The sequence below is a fragment of the Anthonomus grandis genome, chromosome 8 (genome assembly GCF_022605725.1).
Source record: "Anthonomus grandis grandis chromosome 8, icAntGran1.3, whole genome shotgun sequence".
Lineage (NCBI taxonomy): Eukaryota > Metazoa > Arthropoda > Insecta > Coleoptera > Curculionidae > Anthonomus > Anthonomus grandis.
Genome location: NC_065553.1, coordinates 32,815,799 through 32,830,140, shown reverse-complemented (window position 1 = coordinate 32,830,140; position 14,342 = coordinate 32,815,799). Strand labels below are relative to the sequence as shown.

Here is a 14,342-nt window from a genome sequence, read left to right as displayed (position 1 = left end):
TACCTCCTCCAAATGAAAGACGATCGCAATAAAATCATATTTGACATCTATAGAGAGCATAATTACATAAGAATAATCACATTTTAAGATGATCAAGAATATCTCAATACCATATTTGTGAGACTTTCAATTCACGATAACTTTTAATTCATTTAAAAACAAAATAAATAAATAAAACAAAACAAAAACGCGGGCACCCACGGTCATCGACCATTAAAAGGAATGCAGAAATAACGTTGCTGCCAACCGCTAGATAGAAATGAAACCGATGCGATCGCGGAAAATATAAGGAAAACGATCTAAGCCATTTTAGATTATACGAAAGCAAGTACAGGTTCAATCCGTATTAGTGGTACGAGCATAAAAAGTAAATGATAGACCAGAAAGAAAATGAATGTGCGCACTTACGCGTGCACTGTTATACTCGTAACTTACCGCAAAAAGGAATTCCTTCGGGTAACCAGACGCCATTCTCGCAGATTCTCCTGTGGGGTCCCAGGAGCTCGAATCCCCTTTCGCATGTGTACGTTGCTATCGTACTGGGACCGAGTGATTCATCTGAAAATTCTACTGTGGAGTGGGCAGGTGATCCTGGATATTTGCAACTGCCTGCTGTTTCTGCATATGAATCTGTAAGGAAAACAACATCATTTGATTAGCATTTTTTATTATATTTCATACTGAGATGAAGAAATAGTAACCCCATTTATCAGTTTATGCAATTGAATCAAGCTGTCTTCGCTTAAATAAACACTCGTAGTGAAATATCAAATCAAATCAAATCTAAAGTAATTTATTTGCCATAAAGAGTTAATACATTCCTAGAAAAAAAATAAAGATAATATATTTAATATTTTAAATTACATCTTCTCCCGGCAAAAAGGTCTGTCTCGCGATTTTCAACAACCGCGATACTCTTTAGCTACTGACAAAAGAAGTCAAGAGTGGGAACAAACCTGTCAACTTAAAGTTAATTAATAAGGAAACTAATAAAAAAAATAAATTATTACAGAAAGAATAACAACAGAATTGCACGAGTGTGCGCTAAATAATTAATATTTAATTATATTTTTATTTATTATATAATTTTTCCATATTAATTAATTATAAGCCTGAGGCTAGAGGGAGACGGAGGAAACGACGAATGGCGGGAGATGGATAATGAACGGTCCAGACAATTTTTGATAATGTTTACTTGTATGTATTTTAGGTCAAAAAGTAAATGCGTTTTTGTGAATTGTTAAAAAGACAAATAGAAAAAAAAACCAAGAGTAACACAAAAATGTATGTAAAAAATATGTTGTAGATTTGGTTTTTGCGGTCTTTTGCTTGGAAAATATATGAGCAGCGTAATCCTGATCTGATTATATCCGATTCTTCTTTATATTTGCGATCGTTGTTGGGCTCAATTTTGTTGCATCTGCGGCTCGCGACTTGTTGTTTATGTCCCATTATTTATGATTAATTATAATAATATTTGTTAATTGTTAAGTTTGTTAATAATACAATAAATACTACAAGATTTTTTAAAATTTTTTGGGAATGAAAATATATACACGAATATAAAAATATAATAATATGCTGCTAAAATAAATCATTTGTTAATTTCTGAACGTATAAAGATACATAGCAGACTATTAATTTCTGAAGGCGATGGTAAAGTTTCTAACCTAATATTGATTGGCAAAAATATCTACGCCATACGTTTTTTCTCACCTGGATGACGTAACTACAAATGGGTATAATTTCGACTTTATCTCCGTTATTCTTCCACCTGGACTTCTGACGATCTGCAGGTAATTTCAATTTGAATGATAAAATAAGTATGCAAAATGTCAGAAGTGTACCAAATGACAAAATTGTTGCGAAAATTTTTGCAACATTACCGACTTCTGACGACCCTTTATCTTCCGCATAGACTTTTGACAATTTTTTTCCTATTTTCTAATATCGTCTCCTATACTAGTGCAAATTGTCAGCTTTGTACCTAATCAAAAAATTTTCATAAAAAAATTACATGTTTAACCCCCTACCCTCACTTATTCCATCCAGGGCAAGTTCTGACGGTCTGCCCCTTGCTATGTCAGTAACAACCGAGCCTGTATACAACAAAATTTCACGTTTACCCAGCGACCAATTGACCTACGTAGCCAGCTCTCTGTCTATAAGGAGTACAAAGAATTTATAATAAAAACATTATGGAATGTAACAGCGAAATTACTATAATGAGTATTAAATTAACTTTAATCCAACTAAAGAGTTCAAAGTTGCTCGTGAGTCGAAAAGCGCGACACGCAAGCATCTTATCATCAAGCGTCAACAAATGCCCGAAAAAAGAAAAGTAAGTTTTTTAAAATATGATGAATTGTTAAAAGTTGCGATGAAAATACGCCGAATGGTTCTTACGAATTGGCTTAAAGAGGTAGTGACGGGTCTCGCTCGTAAGTAAGTTACTTTAAGAAAGAAAACAACAGCCTTAAAAAATACACAAATAGTATAGAATATAATCCAGTATTTTCGAAGGCAGTGCAGGGAGGAGATAAAACTTTAACAAGCTCAAAATGGCTAATTTTAAACTAGAATAATCCCGACATCTGCCCAATGCGGCTTTTTAACGGAAGATTTTTAAGGCGGATTGCTCTTGATTGTTTTAGTCTACAATTAATCTCCTATTCTGTGTCCCAATTTTAATATAATTAATAGAATTACCATAAACTTAATTTTTTTTATATTAATTTTCGGGCCTAATCTTGTGCTCGTTTAATTTCCGTAATTCAATAATTCCTGAAGATCGTTTGTATTATCCGCGATTATTACAGTATCATCTGCATATCTGCTATTGTTGATATGTATCCCGTACACTTTATTACCTCTAAAGTATAATAAAACGCCACCTTGTCTTTTACCCTTTTTTTACATCGAACCGCTCGGTTGTTGACAATTTGCTCAATCGAATATTATTGCTCTTTCTGGTGCCAGTATTTATTTATTTATTTTTATTTATTTAGCAATAGTATACAAAGTTAACAATGTTATAACCTTATAAATGTTTAACAATTATATAATATATGTAATGTATATCATCTTCTAATATATATAATCTTCCTAATTATTTATATTTTGTTCTTTTCATAACTACCTATTGCCCTAATTCAAAGCACAATGGTAATTTCATACTGTGTGTACGCCTAACAACGTTTATTAATTACTATTACTGAGGTTTAAATCATTATAAAATATTTACCTAACAAAAATGCAAATTTTAGAAATACTTTACTCACTATATTTTAATTATTGTAACAAATACTTTTTATATTATAGATTATACTAAAAAGAAACTTACCTAAAATATAACTATTATAAATTCCAAATATTTTTTTTTTATATTAGATAATTAGTTTCATAATTACTATCAAGTATCCATTTACCAATTTTTTTTTTTGACATTTTTATATGATTTATTTTTAAATTCTTGAGGTAGACTATTATAAATTTTTGGACCAATACAGCAAACATGATTTTGACAAATTGTAAGTCTAGGATTCTGTAGGCAAACATTATTCTGAGAAGCCAATCTAGTATTGCAACCATGAGATATACTTCTTTTATAAAAATCTGTTTTTAGCATGATTCTTATAACTGACTTAATGAAAAGCTGTTTTATGTTTAGCAAATTGCTGTCTTTGTAAACTAAATTTGTAGGGTATCTTCTAGTTTTAAAAAGCATTACCTTAATGATCCATTTCTGTGCTATAATGAGTTTCTCCAAAATAGTCACACCCGCACTCCCCCATATCACAAGCCCATAACATATTATTGATTCAACTAGTGAAAAGTAAACTGTTTTTAGTGTTTTAAAATCTAATACGTTTCTTAGGTCATAAAATTTAAAGATCAGTTTTCTAATTTTATCAGCTACGCTTTTAACTTGTTCTTTCCATGCCAAATTTTGGTCGATGATAATTCCCAAGTATTTTAAACTGGTTTAGAAACACACCAATAACTCTTTTTCTGTAACTCTACACATTGCATTTTCAGTACTCGAGCCCTCCCGGAATCCAAATTGATTTTCATTTAATAACTAATATTTTTCTAGAAAGAATTTTAACTGTTTTTTAAAACATTTCTCCACAATTTTACTTATTGTGCTTGTCAAAGCTATTGGCCTGTAGTTACTTAATTCTTTTCTATCTCCTTGTTTATAAAGTGGTAAAATAGTGGTTGTTTTTAGTATTTCCGGGAAGGTTCCCGCACTGAAAATAATGTTCGTGATATGAGTTAATGGTTTCAATAAGAATGAGCTATATTTTTTTATTAAATTTGAGCAAATACAATCTGTTTCTCCCTTAACCCCTTTTTTTAAATCAGTAATTTGCATATTGATATCTTTCTCTGAAACTGGATTTAAATAAAATGACTGACTTACCCTTTTGCCTAGATCTAAGGTGTTTGATTTGATTTTGCTGGCAATTTTTTTAACTATATTGCTAAAATATTTATTGAATTCATTAGCCATTTGTTTTTTATCAGTGATTTCTCCACCCTCCCCACTGACACTGCTTATATCTACCTTACTTATTTGGTCATTTGTAGCTTCTTTAATAATATTTCATAGCTTTCTAGGGTTGTTAATGTTCTCCTTTGCCTGAAACTTATAATATGTGTGTTTTGCATATTTAATGAGCTTTGAAAGTGTATCTCTGAAAGTTCTGTACCTATTTAACAGCAATATGTTATGTCTATTTCTCATACAATCCTTTTTTAATTTATCCCTATTTCTAATTGATATTAAAAGCCCTCCCGTTATCCATGGTTTTAATCTTCTGTTTTTATTTTTTATTACTATTGTTTGTGTGAAATTTAAGATAATAATTTTCATAGTATTAATAAAATTTTGCGTGCAAATTTCAGAATCCTGACAGTCCGTAACATCATCCCATTTTGCCTCCGAAATAAGTCTGTAAAATTTATTGTGATCAATTTTCTGAAAAGAATTTTGTTTATTTACTGGTTCACATTCAGTTTCCAATCTTATATTAAGCAAAATAGGATCATGATCGGTTAATTTATGTTCTAATATTACAGAATTTAATTTATTAAATATACTACTTTTACACTTTATAAAGAAATGATCTAAGCATGTCTGTGAATCACCAGCTTTTCTTGTAGGTTTATTAATAAGGCTTAAAAACCTATATCCCATAAGCATTGTCAAATAGTTATTTGTTTGTTGAGACTCAGTGTCCATTAAGTCGATATTCATGTCACCCACTAGCAATTGCATTCTAGTGTGACTGGTCAATCTTTGTAGTATTGCATCTAGGTTATCAATAAATTCATCACGACTAACTGAGAAGCCTCTATATGTTGCCAAAATGTCCATTTCACTATTGTTCTTTTTTAATGTGGTTCTAATTATTTTTAAGGAATTATGTTCTAAAATCTGATGGTCTAATAAATACTCTTCTTTTATGTATGTAACACATCCATCACATTTATTTAATGCACTTCCATTAAAAAATATTTGAAAACCAGGAATATTAAAGTTATTCAAGTCATACAAGAAGTGTGTTTCGGACATCACAAGCACATCAAAGCTCTTTCCACAAGCTTCAAGGAACACCAAGAACTGGTCAAAATTTTGGTAAATGCTTCGTATGTTAACATGCATTATGTTTATATCTCTTTCATTATTTAGTTTTCTTTCATCCATTTCCATCAAATTTTCACTGTTTTCTGAGTTTTTACGCAATTTGTTTTTGTTAACCTCACTTATTGTATGTGGTGCACAACAAATCAATTTTCCGCTTTTATTTAACACTTTTGCTTGCAAAGCACAACTTGGATGGTAGCTGCTACTACACTTTTCACAGTCTACAGCATCCACAACTTTTTTCTTACAGGCTTTACACTTCTTTTTCGAACTTTCTAAACTTTGCACACCATCCATGTCAACATAACCTCAACTTTGAGATTGCTTACTAATCAAATGACTTTACTATCTAGGTAGAATATTAGGAGGTCATGTTTTACGTTGTCGAATGCCTTCTTATAATCGATGATACACATGAAAACATCCTTTCTTTGATCCTGATAATTTTGTAGCAAGGTTTGTATAGTAAATATTACTTTTCTTGTTCCTAAACCATTCTTAAACCTAGCACTCATGCTGCTAGTTTCTTTACATTTTTTATAGAGCCTTGTAATCAAAATTGATAAAAAGGGCTTCAAGAAATGGCTCTTTATGCTTAAAAAATCGGTAATCTTTGCATGTTTTTGCATTATTTGATTTTGGTAAAGTTATAGAAGTACATCTAAGCTAGTCCTCTGGAATAGTCTCATGTCATATACGTATGTTGTTAAAGTTAAATAAATTATTTTTATGTTCTGTTCATTACTGGTTTTGTTATTCTTCTCTTCATAAGCTTCAGCGCATGTCTGATTTCTCCTAATAATATACTTGATCTGGTTTAATGCTTTTAATTGAATTGTTGAGTTGTTTGATCGGTTGTCATTGAAAAGCTTAATTGCATATCGCCGTTCCAGTAAAACAAGGTCGTAACTGCAATTTTATCAAAAAATGAGTTATGATAGCCAATCATTTCAAAATAATACCTTTTTTTTGGTATATTAAAGCCGTAAGTGTAGTACCGATATTGACCACCTGATGTCAATTGCGTCCTTATAATATTTTATGTTATTTGCTACTACAACTCGCTATAACACCGACGCATCAGTCAGTTGTCTCAAAGTGTTTAAGCGAGACGCATGTAATTGAGTGCAACAAAGACGTAACTGTCCATTGTGGAAAATAGTTTACAGTGTGTAATTTTTGTTCCGTAGAAAGAAGGACGTAAGTGTACTTTGTGTCTATATTTTTCGCACTACTTAAGATTTTTTAGTAATACAGGGGCTTAACTGTACTTAAAGTCTTTATTCTGCCAAAACAACGATTTCTTTTTTATATAACTGAGTATTAAATGTATCTTATGCCCATATTCTATAAAATGTTTTTAACAATAAATTTGCTTATTTCTACTAATGCGTCTTTATTATCTGAAGGTTTTTTTTTTAAATATAAATTTTAATGTTAGCGTAATTGTTTTGTATATTTTTTTATTTAAAACATAACAACACGCGTTTATCTGTTCACATTTAACTTGAATATATTGTCGGCGCATTCTTTTGTCGCACGTCTTTGTCGGCACGCAGTGTTTTCAAACGCTTGCGGTGTTTCTCTGCTCAAATCGCCATGACGAATGCTTTTTTATTTATGGTGGCAAAAATGGCAACTTATCAACAAACGTTTAAGCTTATTTGCCACATGAATTTAATGAAATAAAAACGCGATAAATATAAATAAATTAAAACAAATAAATAATGATGGTCAGCTATTATTACAAGTAAAAATACATGTCGAAAAAAGTATTTTTAGTATAAGTTTGTATGTTATAACCTGTACTGGCAGTTTTATGGTAATTCGCGTGAATTTTTATAATTTATTTATTTGTTTATTTTAAATTTGATAAGCACGTTTTTTGATTTTTTTTGAGTAAAATGAACGCTCGTACCAAGAAAATCCTAAGTCTGGTAAATCAGCAAAATATTATAAATAGCACAAATTCTGAAAGGGATATACAGAATACTAGCGAACCTTCTTTTTTCTATTCTGTAGAGGAGTTTGCGAACGATGAAAATGTTCTTTCAAATATAAAAATAAACAATATTTTGTGTGAAAAATGAGATCTATGTAATTATCCCCAAATGGCTGAAAACTCCATAACGGCTGCTTCTGTTGAATTATAAAAAAACGTTTCGGTCAGTTTAGATACTGCGGAAAATTCCGATACAACTGCGAATAATGGAGCATACTCAAAAAAAGATGCTACCGGGATTGATGACTATATTGAGTTCCAACCTGTCAGCTATGATAATTGTTTGCCATGTACAAGTAAAGCCCCAAACTTTTTTTTAGAGCGTGAAGTCAGTGGTATGAAGCATTATAGTGAATCAAAAATTAAATTACGAAAAATTAAACCAAACTATAAAGAGTATGATAGTTCTGAAGAGGAACCATTTTCTGCTGGATCCAGTGATGAATATCAACCTGAGGAGAATACCACTTCCTCCGATGAATCCGATTCGGCAATCAAGCCTTTAGATCCATTATTAGAAGTAGAGGCTGAGAACTCTAATAAAGAGATGAATTTAAATTCTCCCAAAAAAGGAAAGAAACGAGTTAGAAATACTGAAAACTGGAAAATGATCAAGGCAAAAAGGCAAAGGAATTTAGGACAAAAATATTTATCGACAAGAACTGGTAAGATTGTGGAAGCGAGAGTCATAAAGCCACCTTGTCCACAGAAATGTATTCTTTCATGCTCATCAAAAATATCGCAAAAATGTAGATTTTTGGGGAATGGGAAGCTTACAACGGCAGCGAGACTTTTTAGGATCATGCATAGAGCAACTAGTTCTAAAATATAGACGGATATCTTCTGCTGAACCAAGAAAACCAAATTCTGCATTTTATTTATTTATTGAGGGAAGAAAAACCAGAGTATGTGAAACATTTTTAATCAATACTTTGGGAATTTCGGAAAAAATGCTAAGAACTATTATTAAATCAAAAGTGTCATCTGGTAATGGTATTATAGATAAAGATCAAAGAGGAAAGCATGGTAACCACAGAAAACTTGACGAGGAAATCTTACAGTCCATCATTGATCACATTAATTCGATTCCTAGAATTGAAAGCCACTATGTAAGGAGCGAAACTACCCGTGCATTTATTGATGGTGGACTTTCAATTGCAGAGCTGCACAAAAATTACTCTGCTGTGCGATCTGCTGATAACAAAAACGCAGCCTCGTATGACTACTATGCCCAAATATTCAATACAAAGTTTAATATAGGATTTCATTCCCCTAAGAAAGATCAGTGTGAGATGTACAAACAAGGAACTGAGGAAAAAAGAAAAGAACTAGAAACGAAATACTGTGAAAATTTAGAAGAAAAACTTCTCAGCCGCCAAGAAAAGGACGTCGATAAACGATAACGATAAACGATAAACGATAACGATAAACAAAGATCAAAAGATCACGAAATTGTATTAGCTGTATACGACTTACAAGCAGTTCTGCCTGTAACTATAGGCCAAACTTCGGCGTTTTTCTATAAATCTAGATTAAACTGTTACAATTTTACGGTAAGTTTCTGAATCGACTACGTAATTGACAAATACTAAGTATAATTTTAAGATTTTTTAAAGGTAACACAGATAACAAACGACAAAACGAAGGCTTATTTTTGGCATGAATACTTGGGAAAAATAAATAAAGCTAATGTCCCAAATAAAGCTAATGTCCTTTAAAAAGCCATTTTCAAGGTAACTGTAATTTATCGATTTAGCTTAGCTTTTACAACTCATCTGTAGATGGCAGCACTGAAGTCGTTATTAAGAAGGACAAGCGTGTCAGAATTTTGAGGTTAGCTGTCTGTTTTTTGTTTTGCAAGCATAGTTTAGCTGTTATTGTTGTTTAAAATAATTTTAAATGCAAACATGGCGAATTGGAAGTAAGTACATCTAGTGTTAATAAATTTTGTGTAATATAGTATTTAAAATCTTAATATTTATAATCTTTTGTTATGATTTTTTGATTCGAAGTGAAAAATTATCATTTTTGGAAAAAAATATTTTGAATTTTGGGTTGTTCTTTTTAAAGGACTTTAGCCTAATGTAATGCCCAATTTTTATGTTATTATTTATATTTACAAATTTATTTATTTGTATCTTTTTAGTGATAGGCGACCATTAAAATTGCACGAGCTGATAACAGAATTGGAAGATATGGATGATATCCTATCTCAGAGGGCTACTATAACAATCTTTCCACGGGAAAATGCTAACGGCGAAGTTACTGGATTCCGGAGACGAAGACAACATAGTCATCGATAATCTTCCTGGTAGCCAACTCAGAGTTTCTGCAGAGATTAGTTTTGATGGAGCACCACCGGCTGACAGTCTAAATGAAGATGAAAATGAAGATTCTTTCGATGAAGAAGACAATTTGCCACTTTCTCACTTTGTGCCGCTAAAGAAATTACAAAAATTTAATTGGATTGCTGACCGTGATATTCCAGAATCAACATTTGCCTGGAATGCGCCCCATAAAGTTGAAAATCATCAAAGTCCTATTGAGATTTTAAAATTGTTTTTTGACGATTCTCTTATATCCAAAGTATGCCAATTTTCAAACATATATGCCGCACAAAATAATCGGCCGGCAGATATATCGGAGTCTGAAATATGGTGTTTTTTGGGCGTGCTAATTTTGAGCGGATATTCTGAACTTCCTAGAAAGCACATGTATTGGGAAAACTCAAGTGACACAAAAAATTAACTTGTGAGGAATGCCATATCACGTGATAGATTTAGGTACGTAATGCAAAATATCCACCTTTGCGATAACAATGATTTGAATGCCAATGACAAGTTTGCAAAAGTTAGACCCTTCATAAAAACCCTAAATGAGAAATTTATGGAGTTTGTGCCTACTGAAGAAGTCCACAGCTTAGATGAATCGATGGTTCCATACTACGGACGACATGGAACAAAGCAATTCATTAGAGGGAAACCTATACGCTGGGGGTACAAATTTTGGACAGCTACTACCCGACTTGGATATATAGAATGGTTTGACCCTTACCAGGGATCCTCGTGTATGATTCCAGAAAAATATAAATTATTAGGTCTTGGATCTAGCGTCGTATTGCAGTTTGCTGATGAAGTTCAAAAGATTTATCCCAACTTGGCATTCCATATCTACTTTGACAACTTTTTTACATCTCTTTCGCTTCTCCATCAACTTAGTCAAAGGCAATTATATGGCACTGGGACGATAAGAGAAAACCGTATTCCTGAGAGTAAGCTGGGATCATCAAAAGACCACAAGACGAAAAATAGAGGCTCTTACGAATATATGTATGATCCTGATAACCATATAGTTGTGTGCAGATGGAATGACAATAGCCTAGTTACTTTGGCATCTAACAGTACCATTGTGAATCCAATTTTACAAGCCAAAAGATATTCTCAAAAGGAAAAGAAACGGATAATGGTAGATCAACCTTACATTGTAAAAAAATATAATGAAAATATGGGCGGGGTCGATAGAGCGGACCAAAACATCAGCCTTTACCGAGTATCCATAAGAGGCAAAAAGTGGTATTTTCCAATTTTTTGTCATTTGTTGGACATGGTAGTTCAGAATTCTTGGCAATTGAACAGAAATAGTGGGGATAAAATGGACCAATTAGCATTTAGAAGAGCAATAGCCCAAAGCATATTGGAGACACACAAGAAACCATCAGCTTATCAAACTGGAAAGACAAGTAAATATTTGCATCAATCATCGCGTTATGACCGCATGGACCATCTTATTTTATATAGTGAAACACAAATCAGATGCAAATATTGCACAAAAAAAGTTAATTTTACATGTAGCAAATGCAAAATTGGGCTCCACCCAAAAGAATGTTTTTATCTTTACCACACTCAGCATTAACTTATATTATCGTTTTTGTTTTGATTTAGCACTAAACATGGCAATAAAAAAATTTTCTTGGTACGATATTGATTATAATTTTTTTTTTCAATCGTGTAGCAATAAAGCTAAAGTCCTTTTAAAAGGACAGTGACTTACCATAAATCTACCACTTACTAATTTTTTCAAATATTTTTTTAGGGCTTCTAGGTACACTAGCATTAAATATTTAGTGGTAAAAATAAACTTTTCAATTATTTTTTTTGTCAGCCTTATTTGGGATAGGGGAGCCATAGAAATTGGAACGTGCGTATTGCTTTATTTAAAAAGCCTTTCAGAGCGTTCTCCAGGTGTCAATGTAGTTTTTTATTCCGATAACTGCATGGGTCAACAGAAAAACAGGTACATCAATATTTTATTTTATCTAGCTACTCGTCATTCAATATTTATAACTGACTAGGTTTTAGTTTAAAATTAAAAAATAAATTTTAGATTTCTGATCGCCGTTTATCTGTATGCAGTGGAACATTTTGAAATTATGGCGATAACTCACAAATACTTAATACGAGGGCATACCCAGAATGAGGGCGACGCGATTCACAGCGTCATCGAGAAGCAGATATCCAAATCAAAAAAATCAGGAGCCATTTATGTTCCGGAGCAATACGTTTACATGATCAGAGAAGCTAAAAAAAAGGAAATAAAATTGATGTACAAGAAATGGGATTCGAAAACTTTTTGGATATTAAAGCATTATTTGAGGACATGGGTTTAAGCATTGCCAAAAATGATGATGATGATGAGTTTAAAATAAATGAAGTTAGAATTTTATCTTTTGAAAAAGGAAGTAATGTTTATCGTTATAAAACTAGCTATAAACAAAGTACATGGTTCTCTGTTAATTTTAACAAAAAAAAAAGACGTGCAGATGACAACTCTTTTAATAAATGTGCCAATATAACTCTTAAACAGGCTTATGCAAAGCCATTTCCACTTTCGCAAAATAAAAAACGGGATTTGCAAAGCTTAATCGAGAGCAACATTATTCCATCCTTTTACAAGGCATTTTATAACAGTATTTTCCAATAATTTTTGTGTAAAATTTGTTTGTTTTTTATTTTTATGTTTTTTATGAGAATTCTATTTTATGTTGAACGGTTTTGTAATTTTATGCTATTAATATGAGCTATTTTTGTATGTTTAGTAATATGATAATAAAGTCTTAAGTAATAACGTAAAATTTTTTTTTACTGGAACAAAGACGTAACTGCAAATTTCACTACAAATTTTTATTTAAAAAAAAAAGAACATTGCAGTTTTTAAAAGTATCATTGATGTATATTTACGTATAAAAAAGTTATACTAATTCATAAATTGCATTTTGCTTAAACCAAAAAAACGAATGTCTAAATTGTTTTTCTGCTCTCCTGTAAAATCTGCCTATAAGCACTTACGCCCATGTTTTACTGGAACGGCGATATATTCTGCCTGCATCCACTACTTCATTATTTTTAGCTGCATTCATTATTTTTATCTTTAATAATCGATGCTGTTTGTTTTTTATATTCTTGAAACAGCAAATGAAAAATGGCCGAATTGAGAAATTGAAGTCTACATGGGCAGCTTGCAAAATAGATAAACCCAAAAAGAGATAAGTCAAACATGCTTTATTGTCGAAAGATTAATATCTCATTAACAAAGCTAAAATTAAATTATAAAATAATATAGATAGGTCAGAATTTGGAATACAAATAAAAATTTACATAAAATTGACATACCATATAAATATAGCATTTGACACAAACAAAAAATAAAATAAGGTGAGTACATAAATCTTAACATTACTCATGCAAGTCGATCATTAAAAAAATCATCTAAGGTGTATTGAGCCTTACTAATCAAAATTTACATTTTTTACACTGACATTGGAACTTCTTAAAGTTATCTGAGTTTCTAAGTTGTGAGGGCAAATGGTTATACATTTTTTGCATCATAGATAAATGATCTCTTTACAAGGGCATTTGTTGGTATGGGTAAAGGTACATGTTGTTCTTGACGAGTATTATATTGCCCTTGCGTAATAAGATGCCTATATTTTCCATGAACTAAACATACACTGTCAATAATAAACAGACACGGCAGGGTCGTAAGTTTGTTATTTAAAAATACAGGCCTACATGATTCCCTTATTCCAACATTGTACATAATTCGAACTGCCCTCTTTTGTAATACAAATAAAGACTTAAAGAGATAACCACTGCAGCTACATCAAAAGGGAAGACCATATCTCAAATTACTCTCAATTAGGACAAAATGACAAAGTACGCCATTCTAACTGAACTTTGATCCAACTCTCTAGAAATAACTTTTAAAGCGTAACAATTAGAAGACAGTTTCTTAGATAGAGTAGCATTAAGTTAACAAATTATTGTTAAACCAGGCCTTGATCTTTAGCAGATCATTATTAATTATATTCGGTAATGCCTGAAAGTCAGAGTGATTTCACAAGATGCTTGTCATCATCGGAAAAAAGTGTCAAATAGCCCATAATTTTGTCAAATAGCCCAAAACTTATAGATTGGAAACTTGAAACTCACTTGAGTCAAAGACACACTCTGCATCCTTCCCGTAAGATATGACCCTAACCAATTCAGAGATTTATCTCTAAACCCATATGACTCAAGCTTTTGACGTAGTATTTTATGACGGAGAGAATCAAAAGCCTTAGTCAAATCGCAGAACACCGCTCTGGAAACCTCACCTCTATTTAGACTCATGTACAGCTGATCCACTCAT

The 14,342-nt window shown here is 31.8% G+C and overlaps 1 protein-coding gene across 1 annotated transcript in view; it reads right to left on the bottom strand.

Moving 5' to 3' along the window:
- Positions 1-14,342, bottom strand: part of LOC126739043 (uncharacterized) — a 165,074-nt gene that overhangs the window by 106,523 nt on the left and 44,209 nt on the right. Inside the window, exon 2 of the mRNA XM_050444561.1 lies at positions 436-630. Within this exon, the coding sequence (XP_050300518.1) occupies positions 436-630 (195 nt within the window). The remainder of the gene's footprint in view (positions 1-435; positions 631-14,342) is intronic.